Source organism: Schistocerca serialis, chromosome 6, assembly GCF_023864345.2.
Source record: "Schistocerca serialis cubense isolate TAMUIC-IGC-003099 chromosome 6, iqSchSeri2.2, whole genome shotgun sequence".
Taxonomy (NCBI): domain Eukaryota; kingdom Metazoa; phylum Arthropoda; class Insecta; order Orthoptera; family Acrididae; genus Schistocerca; species Schistocerca serialis.
This window is the reverse complement of record NC_064643.1, coordinates 301,596,460-301,612,680: the sequence shown is the minus strand read 5'-3', so window position 1 is coordinate 301,612,680 and position 16,221 is coordinate 301,596,460. Positions and strand designations below refer to the sequence as shown.

Here is a 16,221-nt window from a genome sequence, read left to right as displayed (position 1 = left end):
CTACAGTGCGATCTGAGTCTATATCTGCTCCTGGGCACGCCATACAAACCAGTATCTGATTTCGGAATCTCTGTCTGACAATGATGTCATCTAACTGAAAACCTCCCGTATCATCCGGCCTTTCCCAAGTCTACTTCCTATTCTTATGATTCCTGAACACAATATTCACTATTACCAGCCGAAATTTATTACGTCACTCAATTATTCTTTCTCCTCTCTCATTACTTGCCCCAAGCCCATATTCTCCAGCACTTTCTCTTGTACTCGTTCCCCTACAACTTCATTCCGGTCCCCGATGATTATTAGATTTTCATCTCCCTTTACGTACTATATCACCCTTTCAATATCCCCCTATACTTTATCTCTTCATCTTGATCTTGTGACCCCGGCATGTATACTTGAGCTATCGTTGTGGGAGTTAGTTTGTTGTCGATTCTGAGAAGAACCACCCTATCACTATCTTGGTTGGTTGAAATGGCTCTGAACACCATGGGACTTAACATCTGAGGTCTTCCGTCCCCTAGAAGTTAGAACTACTTAAACCTAACTAACCTAAGGACATCACACCCATCCATGCCCGAGGCATGATTCGAACCTGTGACCGTAGCTGTCGCGCGGTTCCGGACTGAGGCGCCTAGAACCGCTCGGCCACCGCGGCCGGCTGTCACTAACTGTTCACAGTAACACACTCTCTGTGTTAGTTTCCTATTAATTACGAATCCTACTCCCGTTATGCGATTTTCTGCTGCTGTTGATATTACCCTATATTCATCTGACCAGAAATCCTTGTCTTCCTTCCATTTCACTTCGCTGACTCCTACTATATCTATATTGATATTAATAACGAATCCTACTCCCGTTATGCGATTTTCTGCTGCTGTTGATATTACCCTATATTCATCAGACCAGAAATCCTTGTCTTCCTTCCATTTCACTTCGCTGACTCCTACTATATCTAGATTGAGCCTTTGCATTTTCCTTTTCAGATTTTTTAGCCTCCCTACCATGTTGAAGCTTCTGACATTCCACGATGGGACTCGGCGAACGCTACACTTTCGTTGGTTATCTAATCTTTTTGCCATGGTCGCCTCCCCCTTGGTAGACTCCTCCCGGAGATACGAATAGGGAACTATGCCGGAATCTTTTGCGCATGGAGACATCATGATACGTTTTCAATTACAGGCCACATGTCCTGCGGATACACGTTACTGTGTCTTTAATGCAGTGGTTTCCATAGCCTTCTGCATCCTCACGCCGTTGATTTTTGCTGATTCTTCCGCCTTTAGGCGCAATTTCCCACCCCTAGGACAAGAGAGTGCCCTGAACCTCTATCCGCTCCTCCGCCCTCTTTGACAAGGCCGTTGGCAGAATGTGGGTGACTTCTTACGCCGGAAGTCTTCGGCCAATGCTGATTGTTAACCAAAATTTAAGAGGTGACGGGTTTCGGACCCAGGACCGAAGATTTCTTGATTACTAATGAAAGGGAGGGATGGGAGCAAAGTGTCCTAGGGTCGCAACCCGAGAACTCGCCACCATGTCCCGTTCCCATCATCCAGGAACCAAGGAAAGCGTAGGGAACGTGGAGTAGAGGTACAATGAACATTGATTATTTATTTATTTTTCTTTTCGTCCTTTTTTTTATTTATTTATTTTTGTCCTTAATACCATCGAGAATATCGGGTAAGTAGCGTCACGCGAGGAGGAGGACGCAGCAAGACGTCAGACCATCAACGTATAGTTTTTCCGAGAAGAAAATTCCGATTACTAGTGAATATATCGGTTCTAAGTGTGGAAGAGGCGGGAATCAACTCTTCTTGGCAGAAAACCCCAGCTGTGGGGTGGGTTAAGGAAGGCACCGCAGAGGAAATTAGAGGAGAATTGTCTGTATTTTGGATTTCGGACAACTGCACAATGGCGTTCAGTAAGGAACAGCAAAAAGTCAAGGATAGTTTTCTCGCCTTCAGCTAACAAGTAGTGTGCTGCGTGTCCACAAATCCACCTCACAAAGTTCGTCTTCACTTGCGGGAAGTACCCCACGTAGGGAAAGAGAAGAAGTTGAGCGGGTATCTGATGAGGAGTCGTGTGGGTATTTAGGAACAATATCTGTGGCACCAAGAACCAGTCACCTCTCGCCGATCTGCACACCCGGCGGTGTCTGCCCTTGCCCATAACAACACAGTCGAAACACAACAGGGTATCTGCAAGGTGAATCCTTTTTTCTATCCGTTATTAAACCTACTCCTGCATTACCCCTATTTGATTTGGTATTTATAGCCCTGTATTCACCTGACCAGAAGTCTTGTTCGTCCTGCCACCGAATTTCGATAATTCCCACTATATCTAACTTTAACCTATCAATTTCCCTTTTTAAATTTTCTAACCTACATGCCCGATTAAGGCATCTGACATTCCACGCTCCGACCCGTAGAACACCAGTTTTCTTTCTTCTGACAACAACGTCCTCCTGAGTAGTCCCCGCCCGGAGATCCGAATGGGGGACTATTTTACCTCAGGTATATTTTACCCAAGAGGACGCCATCATCGTTTAATCATACAGTACAGCTGCAAGGCCTCGGGAAAAATTATGGCTGTAGTTTCCCCTTGCTTTCAGCCGTTCGCAGTACCAGCACAGCAAGGCCGTTTTGGTTACTGTTACAAGGCCAGATCAGTCAATCATCCAGGCTGTTGCCCCTGCAACTACTGAAAACGCTGCTGCCCCTCTTCAGGAACCACGCGTTTGTCTGCCCTCTCAACAGCTATCCATCCGTTGTGGTTGCACCTACAGTATGGCTATCGCTATCGCTGAGGCACGCAAGCCTCCCCACCAACGGTAAGGTCCATGGTTCATAGAGGGACCTAGAACTTAGAACTACTTAAACCTAACTAACCTAAGGACATCACACACATCCATGCCCGAGGCAGAATTCGAACCTGCGACCGTAGCGGTCGCGCGGTTCCAGACTGAAGCGCCTAGAACCGCTCGGCCACCACGGCTGGCATTTGAAAGATATTTATTTCACAATTTGACTAAAAGTACAAATAGGACATGCCCTGACGCATCACGGAATCATGCTTTGGTAGAGGTTGGAGGAGTGTGTAGGGTGAGGGATGGGGGAAGGCAGTTGAGAAAGGCCACAGTTTGGATATGGTAAGAAGGTCCAAATGGCAGCAGGTTGCAGCAATTAAGTAGAGGTAATGCACTTCAGACTGAAGACCACAGCTGCAACAACAGCAACAACATACTCTCTAATGAAGTGTTTTGTTTCCTCCAGTCTTTTGAATGATTTGATGTAACTTGGTCACGACTTTCTCTCCTGTACCAACCTCTCCATCTGCACTAAACGTTATCAGTTATATGATGCATGTATTTCAATATCTGTGTTCCCTTGCAGCTTTTGCGTCTATAGCTCTCTCTCTCTCTCTCGCGTACCACGGATATTTTCGCCTACTGTCTGAACACTTGTTCTGTCACCCTCTTTTCGTTAATATTTTCCAGTGTTACTTTCGTCGTCTTTTCTGCAGCTAAGCTCCTTTTTTATTGTCATCATTACTGTGTAAAACTACACGTCAAACGAATGCACTCACTTCTTTTCCGGTTTTCAGTTGAAAATATAATTGTGTCACAAAAATTTTCATAGGTGAAAATTCCTGGATAAAAGTTTTAGAATGAGACATTCGATTATTTTGAATATATCAGGCATTTTCTAGGATGGTAAAAGACGGGAGTAGCAAGTATCTCGGCTATCGCCAGTTGTTTTGAGCTTTTGTAAAGAGGCGTTAATTTGTGAAGTCGAGGCAGTGCATCAGAAGTGTGGTACAGACCGAAATATGTTTACAAAACTCTTTACACTCTTGGGAACGTTAATGCAGGACGTGCTAACTTTCAATGAAATTCTGAACATTGAAAGGTAGGTGTCGGTGAACTGGTAGCACACGGAACATGTGCAGCGACCATAATTTCGCTGGTGTGCCAGACGATAAGATTTGTTATGCAAATTATCTACTGATTTAACAGGGGCGGTTTCAGGCCCAAGCGACACAAGACGCCGCTTGGTTTACCAAAGTGAGAGGGGTGCCAGAGGCGCAACAATACTGAGATTTGCATACAGGACTATCATAATCAGTTGCTGCCGCTTGCTATGCCCCTGGCTCCCAAGTATAGGATTTCTATATTGTGCATATCGCAGTTGGTAGAAAAAATTGACACGGATGAAAATGCACGAGGGAAAAGGGGGTTGGCGCGCCTTAGAATAAGTCACTTGTGTGCAACAATTTTCTCGAATCGGTCCTGGGAATTAACACAATAACTGTAGCAAACAACGAATTATGGCAGTAAGCAACAAACTGCGAAGAAGAGGTAATCCCGTACAACAACGAAGAGTCTGGAGCACAGTTGCCACCAGTTTTGATTTTCAACCGATGCAACAAGGTCTTTGAGATTTTGTGAAAACTCTTCGTAGAAATTTGTTGCTTACTGTATCACTGCTTTCAGAGCAGTTCGGGCTTATTTTACGTATCATCAGGAGATGAAATTAAAATTAGGGCCACCGATTCATCCATATTCAGCCACAAGTACAGTACTATTCTGTTTATTCAGTACTAGTCTATTATAACAACTACATTATCTTAGTTCTCATACGAAGATTCTGATACTCTAGAGGCTTCGCTAGTACAAAAAAATCCGGAACTGATGTTAAAGCGAACATCGCCATTTGCGAAGCGCTGCTTAGAAATTTCGCGCCAAACTAAGATAAAAGGACCTCCTACAAATATTTTTATTTCACTCTGTCAGAAATTCACTGCATGTTGAGACGGCCATTCATCAGACGCATTTCACTCTCGCTGACAAAGCAGTATCAGCGATTATACTGTAATTAATAAAAAGTACATGTAATTATTCGTCATTCTGACTATCGCAGCCGGCCGGTGTGGCCGAGCGGTTCTAGGCGCTTCAGTCTGTAACCGCGCGACCGCTACGGTCGCAGGTTCGAATCCTGCCTCGGGCATGGATGTGTGTGATGTCCTTAGGTTAGTTAGGTTTAAGTAGTTCTAAGTTCTAGAGGACTTATGACCTCAGATGGTAAGTCCCATAGTGCTCAGAGCCATTTGAACCAGTTTTGACTATCGCAGAGAGAATGACAGTATCGCTTAATGAGGACGATTTCAGGCAATAGAGACGCACTGTCAGAGTTTTATGTTCCTTTTTAAATGTACTGATGATAACTGCTTCTCCCTTTGTGTTATCAGAAGCACAAATCGGGTTTTCTCTCCGGGCCCATTTGTTTACGAGTCTTTGAGCGAACTTCGCTTCCTTGACTTGAAACCTTATGTCGTGCCAATGAAAGTGTTCTTAAGAAAAATTGTTTGTTAGTTCTAATTATACGAGAGTTGACTGAAAAGTAATGCCTCCACCTTCATAACTATTCAACAGTTGGCAGCACTGGTATGCGGCAGGTACTGGTTAGTTTCGTAGCCTCTTCTCTACAGCTCCAGTTGGCAGGAAGCCTTAGCACTGAAAGTTTGAGTTGTTACAGTGTAAAGTACGGAACCTATGCAGACGGTCGGTTAATGCGATTTAAGCAACGTGCAGTCATTGAATTCTGAACAGCAGAAGATGTCGCCCCAAAGGAGATACATCAGAGAATGAAAGCAATTTATGGTGATTGTGTTGATGTGAGTACTGCGCAACTTCATTCTCGTAACACGAGAGGAGTTCCTGGCAAATCTCAAGTCTGTGCGCTTTCATTTCAGGATTCAACATCGGGGATACCCATCGTGCACAGATCTTCCGATAGCCAAGCAAAGCAAGAATGTGACCCACACGTTCTTGTGAAATGCTGATTGTGCTTGCAATTTCTCTCTGATTCAGGACGATCGTCATATCACTCTATCTGTCAACATTTTGCTTGAGAAACATTAACACAATCGCCATAAACTGCTTTCATTCTCTGATGAATCTCGTTTGGGGTGACGCCTTCTGCTGTCAAGAATTCAATAACTGCACGTTGCTTTAAATCGCAATGACCGACCATCTGCGCGGGTTTCCATACTTTATCCTTTAACAACACAACCCGTTCAATGCCAAGGCTTCCCGCCAACTGGAGCTGCACAAAAGAGGCTACGGAACAAGCCAGTACCTGCAGCACACCAATGCTGCCAACTGTTAAAGAGTTACGAACGTGGAGGCATTACTTTTCAGTCAACCCCCGTAACAAGAAGAGAAAGTCACATTTCCTCATAATCTTTACAGGATAACCACGAGTGATGGTGAAAAATAAAAAGAAGTGAATTGCGTCTAGCAAATGAGTTTCTCAGATCGGTGGAAAAATAATTAAAGCAGCTTCTGAAGAGGAGGTCCATTTAAATAATTATTCCTACTCTTTACTTACGGTGTTTGAGTTACATTTGATGACCCTTGTCATTATACATAACGACGCCTTAGATCAAAATCATTGGTCTATGCTTCAAAATTTCGGCTGCCAGTAAACGCGGTAGCAGCTGGTGTTGCCGCGTCTTCAAAAGGTGAGCTCCACAACGACCAGCCAGCTTAGCACGTCGCCTGAGCAAACGTATTCCTCCTGTCGCTAGTCTAATGGAGAATTGACAACATTGTAGCATATCACGAATTCTCTGCTAATCAACAATACCACAGTGAGATAGGCTCTAGCCGCACTGGCTCACAACATCAGTGGTAACTCAGCCGTGATGGGAAACGCTGTATTGGCTCTCGGTTCTAACATCACAAGAGGCCTCAAAATCATGTCTGCTCTTTACCTCTCCTCTCACCGAGCTATAAGCTTCCAGATCGAAAACCATTAAGGAAAACTTAATTTCACCATTTTAAGACTCATCGCAGAATAAGAAGTATAGTAGGGATTGCTCCGTAATAGGGTTCCTTGTGATATGAGCAGAGTGTAGACGAGTGTTCTAGTATCGTAACAACACCAGTTACAGTTTCCTAGCTCACTTTTCGTATGTTGCGACTGCAAGGCGCCGAAGTTGTTGAAACAGATACCAACTGCGATGGAAGCACCTCTGGGATGCAATTATCATAAATCATCTTGTTTGTGCCAATAGATGCACTAGTTGCATAATGTTATGTTTTGAGAACTTACACCGGCATATGCTTCCGTGATTTTTTAGGGTCAACCGTTATTTTCTGACTTTTAAATTAATCCGCAGTGGTTCAAATCCCCGTCTGACCGTGATGATGATTATGTAGATGTCTGCGTAAGGTCTCGGTTCGATTCACACATCAGGCAACCACTTCTGACAAGCACAAAAAGACCATCTTCCCCTCTGGTAATGCAAGTTGTACAATGAAGTTTTGCATCGTGGTTCTGAAGTCTCTTTAAACATGTCCTTCCTAGCTCGTTAGGAGAGAGGGGGAAAGTTTGGCATGGCAGTGACGGTAGTTATACCAGGTAGAAACTACGTCACAAGTTGCGAATGTCTCAGTTGGGATCCTGATCTAGCACAAAGTTTCCTTCGTACCATTTCAACTTGTAGCATGTGCGCACCAATTACGATTTTTAACACCTTCCCGTGCGTTTTCTACAATAGGGGTGGCTACCGGTTTCGACTACAAATCAGACACAATTTCAGGCTCGCACATGCCACTCTTAGTTACTGGTGAAAAAGAATTCGATAGTCAACGTCTCCTCGTACGTAGTCAACGACGATAAGTCGAGTGTTCGACTCCTAGTCAGCACAAAACTTTCCGTCATGTTCTTTGCAGTTCAGACATGTGCACATCTCGGTATAGGCAAAATAAACCGATATTTAACGTCTTTTCGTCACTGGAAGTCAATGACAACAGGTACTGCGCTAGAAACTCAGTAGTCTCGTCACTTTAGTTTGAGTCACTTCGCTATTGGTGAAAAATTCCGATTTCTATCACTTGATTGTGCTTACTTAACAATTCTATTAGGTGCTTGGTTCGAATCACCGTCAGAGCAGTATGGCCTCTTGAAATAACCATTTAGTGTTGTCAAACGACTGTACCGAAATGATAGCAGAGGACCTGGAAGTTAATTACGTTATGTGAGTTGCATACAAATCAAGAGAAACGCAATTAGGTCGTTCAGATACTTTTGAACGCGATAGTAACTTTCATCTACTTGTCCATCCAACCGTCATCGATTCTGAAGTAGTTTGAATTATTTGCGGTCCCCTATAGCGCACACTTAAAAGTTTAATAAGGCTATATCGTAGTAAAACGCGATTCAGGTATGGTTGCTGAAGCACGTTTTAGTGGATGGGCACCTTGTGTGCCTAGGAAAGAAAAGTAGGCAGAATCCAGTGTATAAAAATAAAATATTTTACAAGCGCTAAAGGTTGCCCAAACATTGCTCATATTAGAAATGTAATCTTGTGACCTGAATCCAACATATAAAATAATTAAATACCTCAAAATCCGGTGTGGTATAGACAACCAGACACTTTTCAAATTAGCATGTACGAATACATTAGGAAGTAGACAGGATGTATGGCACCCTGAAAAGAATGAGCAAACAATTCATGAAGCAGAATATTCTTAAAGACAAATTCAAGAAGTAAGAAAACCGGAAAAAGAGTAGAAGAAGAGAAAATTATTTCAAATTAGAATTAATGTACACATACTCGTATGTTTATGAGAAACAGTCAATGATAACTAAATTTGAATGCGTGGAGGCGTAGCCTTATTGCCTCTTGCAGACTGGTAACATTTAACTATCCTTTACAATATGTTATAAAACCCTATATCAGACGAATTTCTAATAAGCAGTCAATAACGGAAATAAAAAGCTGTCAGTATTTTATATCTTTTAACTGTGTGTGTTTCATAGTCAGCACACAAAGAATCTGCAAGTTTACATTAATGTCGGAATTGGTATCCTGACCAGTAAGATAACATAGCATCAACTGGAATATGGACCTAGTGATTCGAAAATGGACCTAGTGATATTCATTTCCCTCCAAGTTTAAATTTGTATCCGGATAAACCAACCTCTTAATTTTCATGGCTACTTCAAAGACCTCATTGTGTTGCTGGCAAACATTCCTCGTCGAACGTATTCACCAATTACAAATATAAATGATATTCAAGGATGAATTCAAAATCGGGAATGCGTCTCTAACAGGGGCGTATATCATGATAATGCCATGAAATCCTACCTAATACATTATATCTGCAGCCTTTGGTTTCCGTTGTTATTTCAACGATTTCGAAAATGATGCCCTAACACCCTGCCGCCCGTTGAAGAACTGACTGAGAAGAAACCCACATGCCATCAGTTAGCTGGCATCAAGTCCTTAAAGTCTTGAAGACCTTAACGTCTGTACACGCGTAAGGTCACCAAATGTTTGTCATAGAGCCAGTGATTTAGGTCCAAGTATCTCTGCTTTTCATTTTTTAATATTATGACAGAAACTTCGACGGTGTATCACGTTTACAGTGTATCTCATGTTATGGTAGCAGGGTGCCGACTTAAATATCACGCAATTTTTCTCGCCCCCGACGTCCGCTAGTCTCAGTGACGTCGTTTCCGAGTTAATTAACACTGGAGTTAGCCAATCAGGCCGTTGTGTGCGCAGATTGAAGAGGCGTGACAGGCAATGAGTCCCACGTCCAAATTTTGTATCGCTCTTTCGTTAGATTTTATGAAACCAAACGAAGAACACGCCTCTTCAATATGGTTACGCAAGGGTGTGACTGCTTAACTTCAATGACAATTATCTCGGAAACTGCGCAAGGCATCGAAACTTTTTTTTTTTTTTACAATTGTTTCTCATCACAACGTACCGTGAAACAAGCTTGCAAGGTTTTCAGACTGTTTCTGACCACCCTGTATGCCTACATTGGAGTCACGCTACGTCGCCTGTACACTGCAGCAAAGTACTCACACGGAAACTTTTTGATCGCTTCTTAGCGTCGTTTCACAGTTGTCCAGCTGTCGGGAGGTACATCGTGTGAGAACATCCTACGACACCATAATTGCTGGTGCAGGCTAAACGGCACCCAGCAGCCACGCTACCGCCATAGCCGGGTGCCGTCGAGTGCAAACCAATGCGACCAACGAAACAGGTGCTACTTGAGATTGGTGGCGTTCACGTCTGGCTGTATTTGACGTCTTCTGTTGCAGTTGGCAATGCATTTGTGTTCTGTGATGTGAAACGATACTAGTTGTTACCTGTTTTTATCGTGATAGACGTTGGAACGTTTTAGAAACCAACTTTACTTAAAACGAAAGGAAGAAAAACAGACCCAGTTCAACTTGAACTAACTGCTGCCTTGAAACAAAAGTCAGATCGCCATACGTCTTTTTTCAGTCGGATAGGTCCACCCTTAGATTGATTCAACGACGATGAAGTAGTGAAATTTGAGCTGAGAATGTTACAAATATTTTCTGAAATCAAAAAACACAGAAAAGGCAGTAAATACAACTGTTTAATTTTATCCATATTTTCCAGCTTCAGACGTGAGTGTACTCAATACACTCGAAGTATGAATTGAAAAACGCCTTCAGTCACAATTTTTGTGTTTTATTCAGATGCATTTCGGACTCTGTGGGTCCATCATCAGGTGTAATTCGCCTTAATACATGATTTATTTGTTCTCCTGAATGAGATGAAATGCATATTTCTGTTACGAAAAGGTTTGATGTTAGGTTACGAACTTCGTAGGTTAGACGCGGAAAATATATGTGAAATAGTGGGAAAGATGAATAGTGTAAACTTACTAAATAATCCAAGAAAAGAGTTTTTAACGTTTTAGCAACAGTATAAGTTTTTTCATCCATCCTTTTCAAGCATAACATTTCATTCAAGAGGCACATTCGCAAGCCCATGTTTGTAAACACTTCACAGATGTTTTTGTACATTGTGTGGTCAAAGATGAATTTTTCGTAGTGCTAAAGATATAATTATTAATCAATTGACATATGCAGGAAACAATTGACATATGCAGGAAATAACTTTAGAACAGATCTTTAAAATTGCTGAAATAATTATGGCTTGCGAAATCTGTTTGTTCATTTAAAGCCGATTCTGGTTTTTTTTTATTTATTTTGTGAAGGTATATCTTCAGTTGTTCTAACAGATATAGGGTGTTACCATTGGCTTCATTATGTAATACTACCAAATTGTTTTCTAGATTGTTGATGACATGTTTCGTTTCTAACATATGTTGTGCAACGACTGATTTTTCAAAGTGGTTCTTGAAATCGGGTTTTTAAGTTTCTGCCTGTTTTCCTTACATAGTAGGCAGGACAACTGGGGCATGATACTTTGTACACTCCACTATTGTTGTATGTTTGTGTATTTGATTTTATGTTATGGATGAGTAAGTTTCCTAATTTACTATTAGTTGATAATGAAACGGTTATATTCTTTTTTTTGTAGGTTAGCTATTTTTTGTGATACGGGGCCCAGGTATGGGATACTGGCGTAATTTTCTTTTCTTTCATAGTGTTGTCATTATTTGTCTTGCTTTTGTGTATTTGTCTGTCTAAATTGTCAATTGTTCTTGCTCTGTAGCCATTGCTTATGGCAGTGCTCTTTATTGTATCTATCTCATTCTTGAGGGTGTTTACTTCTAGATCAAGAGAGTGTACTTTGTGTAGCATGGACCTAAATGCAGCATGTTTCTGTGTGAAGGGATGGCATGATGAGTTGTCCGGTGTTAGCCGGCCGGTGAGGCCGAGCGGTTTTAATCGCTTCAGTCTGGAACCGCGCGACCGCTATGGTCGCAGGTTCGAATCCTGCCTCGTGCATGGATGTGTTAGTTAGGTTTAAGTAGTTCTAAGTTCTAGGTGACTGATGACCTCAGCTGTTAAGTCCCATAGTTCAAATGGTTCAAATGCCTCTGAGCACTATGGGACTTCTGAGGTCATCAGTCCCCTAGAACTTAGAACTACTTCAACCTAACTAACCTAAAGACATCACACACATCCATGCCCGAGGCAGGATTCGAACCTGCGACCGTAGCGGTCACGCGGTTCCAGACTGAAGCGCCTAGAACCGCACGGCCACAACGGCCGGCTAAATCCCACAGTACTCAGAGCCATTTGAACCACTTGTCCGGTGTTATGTCTGTCTATGTGTGTTGTCTGCTTACACTAGTACATCCCATAGACGACTTTCACCATAGGGTGGCCACCTCCATACGCTACAGTTCTATTACCAAGTCTGCACACGGACATTTTGCACATCGCTCGCTGTCTCAGGCCACTCCGAAACCAAGACTTCTGTATGTAGCAGTTTCATATTTTAATACATATGTAATTGGTTATTAAAGTCTTCCAAACACATAATATTATACAATATAGTTCACTGAAGCCCTCTGAAACATGAACAGAAAGTACAGTAAAATTTTAAAATTCCATTTTCCCTGACTGTGACTGCCAAAATGTGCATGGGTTAGTTACATTCTGTAAAGGATGCGCTGCAGTTTTGGATTGAATCCTCTATTCGTACTTGCTCGTCGTCAAGCGTGCGCACTTATCCTACAGCAGCTGAAAACTTTATTACCGTCGTTTTTCAGGTTCTCAGAACCTTTAAAGAATGCCTCAACACCGTATCTTCTCAGGTTGATTGGGTGAAGGCTTACATTCTATTTCTTCTTTCCTTCAGGCGACTATAAAACAACATAAACGCAAATAATATATTGCAAGACTTACTTAGCTCATAGTCAAACTTACGCCTTACGTACTGCTGTCGCTACAGCCCGTCAGCTACACTACTGGCCAATAAAATTGCTACACCACGAAGATGACGTGCTACAAACGACAGGAAGAAGATGCTGTGATACGCAAATGGTTAGCTTTTCAGAGCATTCACACAAGGGTGGCGCCGGTGGCGACACCTACAACGTGCTGACATGAGAAAAGTTTCCAACCGATTTCTCATACACAAACAGCAGTTGACCTAAGTTGCCTGGTGAAACATTGTTGTGATGCCTCGTATAAGGAGGAGAAATGCGTACCATCACGTTTCCGACTTTGATAGAGGTCGGATTGTAGCCTATCGCGATTGCGGTTTATCGTATCGCAATATTGCTGCTCGCATTGGTCGAGATCCAATGACTGTTAGCAGAATATGGAATCGGTAGGTTCAGTAGGGTAATACGGAACGCCGTGCTGGATGCCAACGGCCTCGTATCACTAGTAGTCGAGATGACAGGCATCTTATCCGCATGGCTGTAGCGGATCGCCCATCCACGTATCGATCCCTGAGGTGGGGACGTTAGCAAGACAAAAACATCTGCACGAACAGTTAGACGACATTTGCAGCAGCATGTACTATCAGCTCGGAGACCATGGCTGCAGTTACCCTAGACGCTGCATCACTGACAGGACCGCCTGCGATGGTGTACCCAACGACGAACCTAGGTGCACGAATGACAAAACGTCATTTTTGCGGATGAATCCAGGTTCTGTTTACAGCATCATGATGGTCGCATCCGTGTTTGGCGACATCGCGGTGATCGCACATTGGAAGCGTGTATTCGTCATCACCCGGCATGATGGTATGGGGTGCCATTGGTTACACGTCTCGGTCACCTCTTGTTCGCATTGACGGCGCTTTGAACAGTGGACGTTACATTTCAGATGTGTTACGATGCGTCGCTATACCCTTCATGCGAGCCCTGCGAAACCCTACATTTCATCAGGATAATGCACGACCGCATGTTGCAGGTCCTGTACGGGCCTTTCTGAATACAGAAAATGTTCGACTGCTGCCCTGGCCAGCTCATTCTCCAGATCTCTCACCAACTGAAAACGTCTGGTCAGTTGTGGCCGAGCAACTGGCTCGTCCCAATACGCCAGTCACTACCTTCATGAACTGTGGTATCGTGTTGAAGCTGCATGGGCAGCTGTACCTGTACACGCCATCCAAGCTCTATTTGACTCAATGCCCAGGCGTATCAAGACCGTTATTTCGGCCGGAGGTGGTTGTTCTGGGTACTGATTTCTCAGGATCTATGCATCCAAATTGCGTGAAAATGTAATCCCATGTCAGTTCTAGTATAATATATTTGTCGAATGAATTCCCGTTTATCATCTGCTTTTCTTCTTGGTGTAGCAATTTTAATGGCCAGTAGTAGTTTCGGCACACGCTATCGCTCCGTTTGCACGCCAGCCATGTTGACACAATAAGTACCCATCCGACAGCCGTGCACCCGGCCCTATTTACAAGGCAGCCAGACAAGCTAATCGGCCGGTAGCGTAGGTTCGAAACTTGCTTTCGCCACCTAGTCTAGTCGTGTGAACTTGCCCTAATTGAACGCCACTGTGTGATGCAGGTGGGAGGCAGCGGCTCCTTCAAAGTGCGTTTCTCCGCGGGGCGGGCGGTGCGGTTGTCGACGCGTGGCAAGAGGACTCTGCTGGCGGTGGCGCCGGTGGCGGACACGCCGTCCGCGTCCCCGGAGCTGCAGAGTGGCCACGGCCACGGCCACGGCCACGCACACAGTCATCAGGAGCAGCGGCGCGCCTCCGCGCAGAACGTGCTGCGCGCGCGGCGCGGCGTCGTCCGCATGCTGATCGCCGTCGTGCTGGCGTTCGCCGCTTGCAACCTGCCGCTGCACGCGCGCAAGATGTGGCAGCTGTCGCCCAGCTACCCGTTCGACACGCCGTTCGCCGCCGTCTTCTCGCTGCTCACCTTCCTGGCGACGTACCTGAACGCGGCGCTCGACCCGCTGCTGTACGCCTTCATGTCGCGAAACTTCCGGCGCGGCGCGCGCGAGCTGCTGTGCGCGCACCTGCCGGGCGCTGACCGCAGCAGCGCCGCCGCCGGCGGCGTGGGCGGCAGGGGTGGCAGTGGCGGGTCGCAGGCGCGCCGCCGCCGCCAACGCCCCCGCTCCTGCTCGCCGCTGCAGAGGCGCAGCTCGTCGCGGTCCGTGTCGCGGGCCGCCAGCGGGCACAGCTGACAGCCGGCGCCCAGCCCGCGGCTCGACCACGTGTGAGCCACCGAGGCTGGCAAAGCGTCGCCCGTCTGCTGTCACTCCGGCCACTGTGCGAGCTCGAGACACTTTGCACACGCTCGAGATGTGACATTGTTGTGGAACGTATTGCTGTATCCACACCAGCCACACTGACAGAGCAGCATTACGTGTCTAAGACATATGAGAGCTGCGATAGCTGAGTAGCTGAAATTGACTGTCGCTAACTAACCAACCCCTATAACACTTTCTAAGCGGATGATGGCCAGAAAAAAGGTTTACTTCTGCGTCTTTTTTCTGTCCTGGATAAATACCTGGTGATCAAAAAGTCAGTATAAATTTGAAAACTGAATAAATCACGGAATAATGTAGATAGAGAGGTACAAATTGACACACGTGCTTGGAATGACATGGGGTTTTATTAGAACCAAAAAAATACAAAAGTCAAAAAATGTCCAACAGACGGCGCTTCATCTGATCGGAATAGCAATAATTAGCATAACAAAGTAAGACAAAGCAAAGATGATATTATTTACAGGAAATGCTCAATATGTCCACCATCATTCCTCAACAATAGCTGTAGTCGAGGAATAATGTTGTGAACAGCACTCTAAAGCCATTCCGGAGTTATGGTGTGGCATTGGCGCCGGATGTTGTCTTTCAGCATCCCTAGAGATGTCGGTCGATCACGATCCACTTGCGACTTCAGGTAACCCCAAAGCCAATAATCCCACGAACTCAGGTCTGGGAACCTGGGAGGCCAAGCATGACGAAAGTGGCGGCTGAGCACACGATCAGCACCAAACGACTCGCGCAAGAGATCTTTCACGCGTCTAGCAATATGGCGTGGTTCTAATAAAACCCCATGTCATTCCAAGGGTGTGTGTCAACTTTTACCTCTCTATCTACATTATTCCATGGTTTATTAAATTTTCAAATTTGTACTGACATTTTGATCACCAGCTATGTAAATTTAATCCAGTGTTACTAGGAATTTTATGTCCCCGCTGAGGCATTCAACTTATCTCTCATCCCAGATGTACTTGACGGAAGGGTTTTCACCACGTCGTTCGCCAGTTTTACGGCACTAGTATTGTCGTTTGGCATCTTGGTTGTTGAACGTAATCTGTAACAAGTAGTTGGCGACTGCACAAAAGGAAAGGACTGACGCAGTGGATTTATAACACAGTTTCATTATTCCTCAATCAATGTGACTGCACACAGTGGAAAATCCAAGATCCAATGATGAGAATATTTTGAAAAAGCTAGACTGCCATTCACCGTATAGTGAAGATATCAAG

General features: G+C 44.4%; 1 protein-coding gene across 1 annotated transcript in view; it reads left to right on the top strand.

Annotated features, from left to right (window-relative positions):
- Window positions 1–14,908, top strand: part of LOC126484830 (trissin receptor) — a 155,541-nt gene extending 140,633 nt beyond the window's left edge. The window contains exons 5-6 of the mRNA XM_050108426.1: window positions 14,285–14,734; window positions 14,813–14,908. Of these exons, the coding sequence (XP_049964383.1) occupies window positions 14,285–14,734; window positions 14,813–14,908 (546 nt within the window). The remainder of the gene's footprint in view (window positions 1–14,284; window positions 14,735–14,812) is intronic.
- Window positions 14,909–16,221: the final 1,313 nt, after the last annotated feature.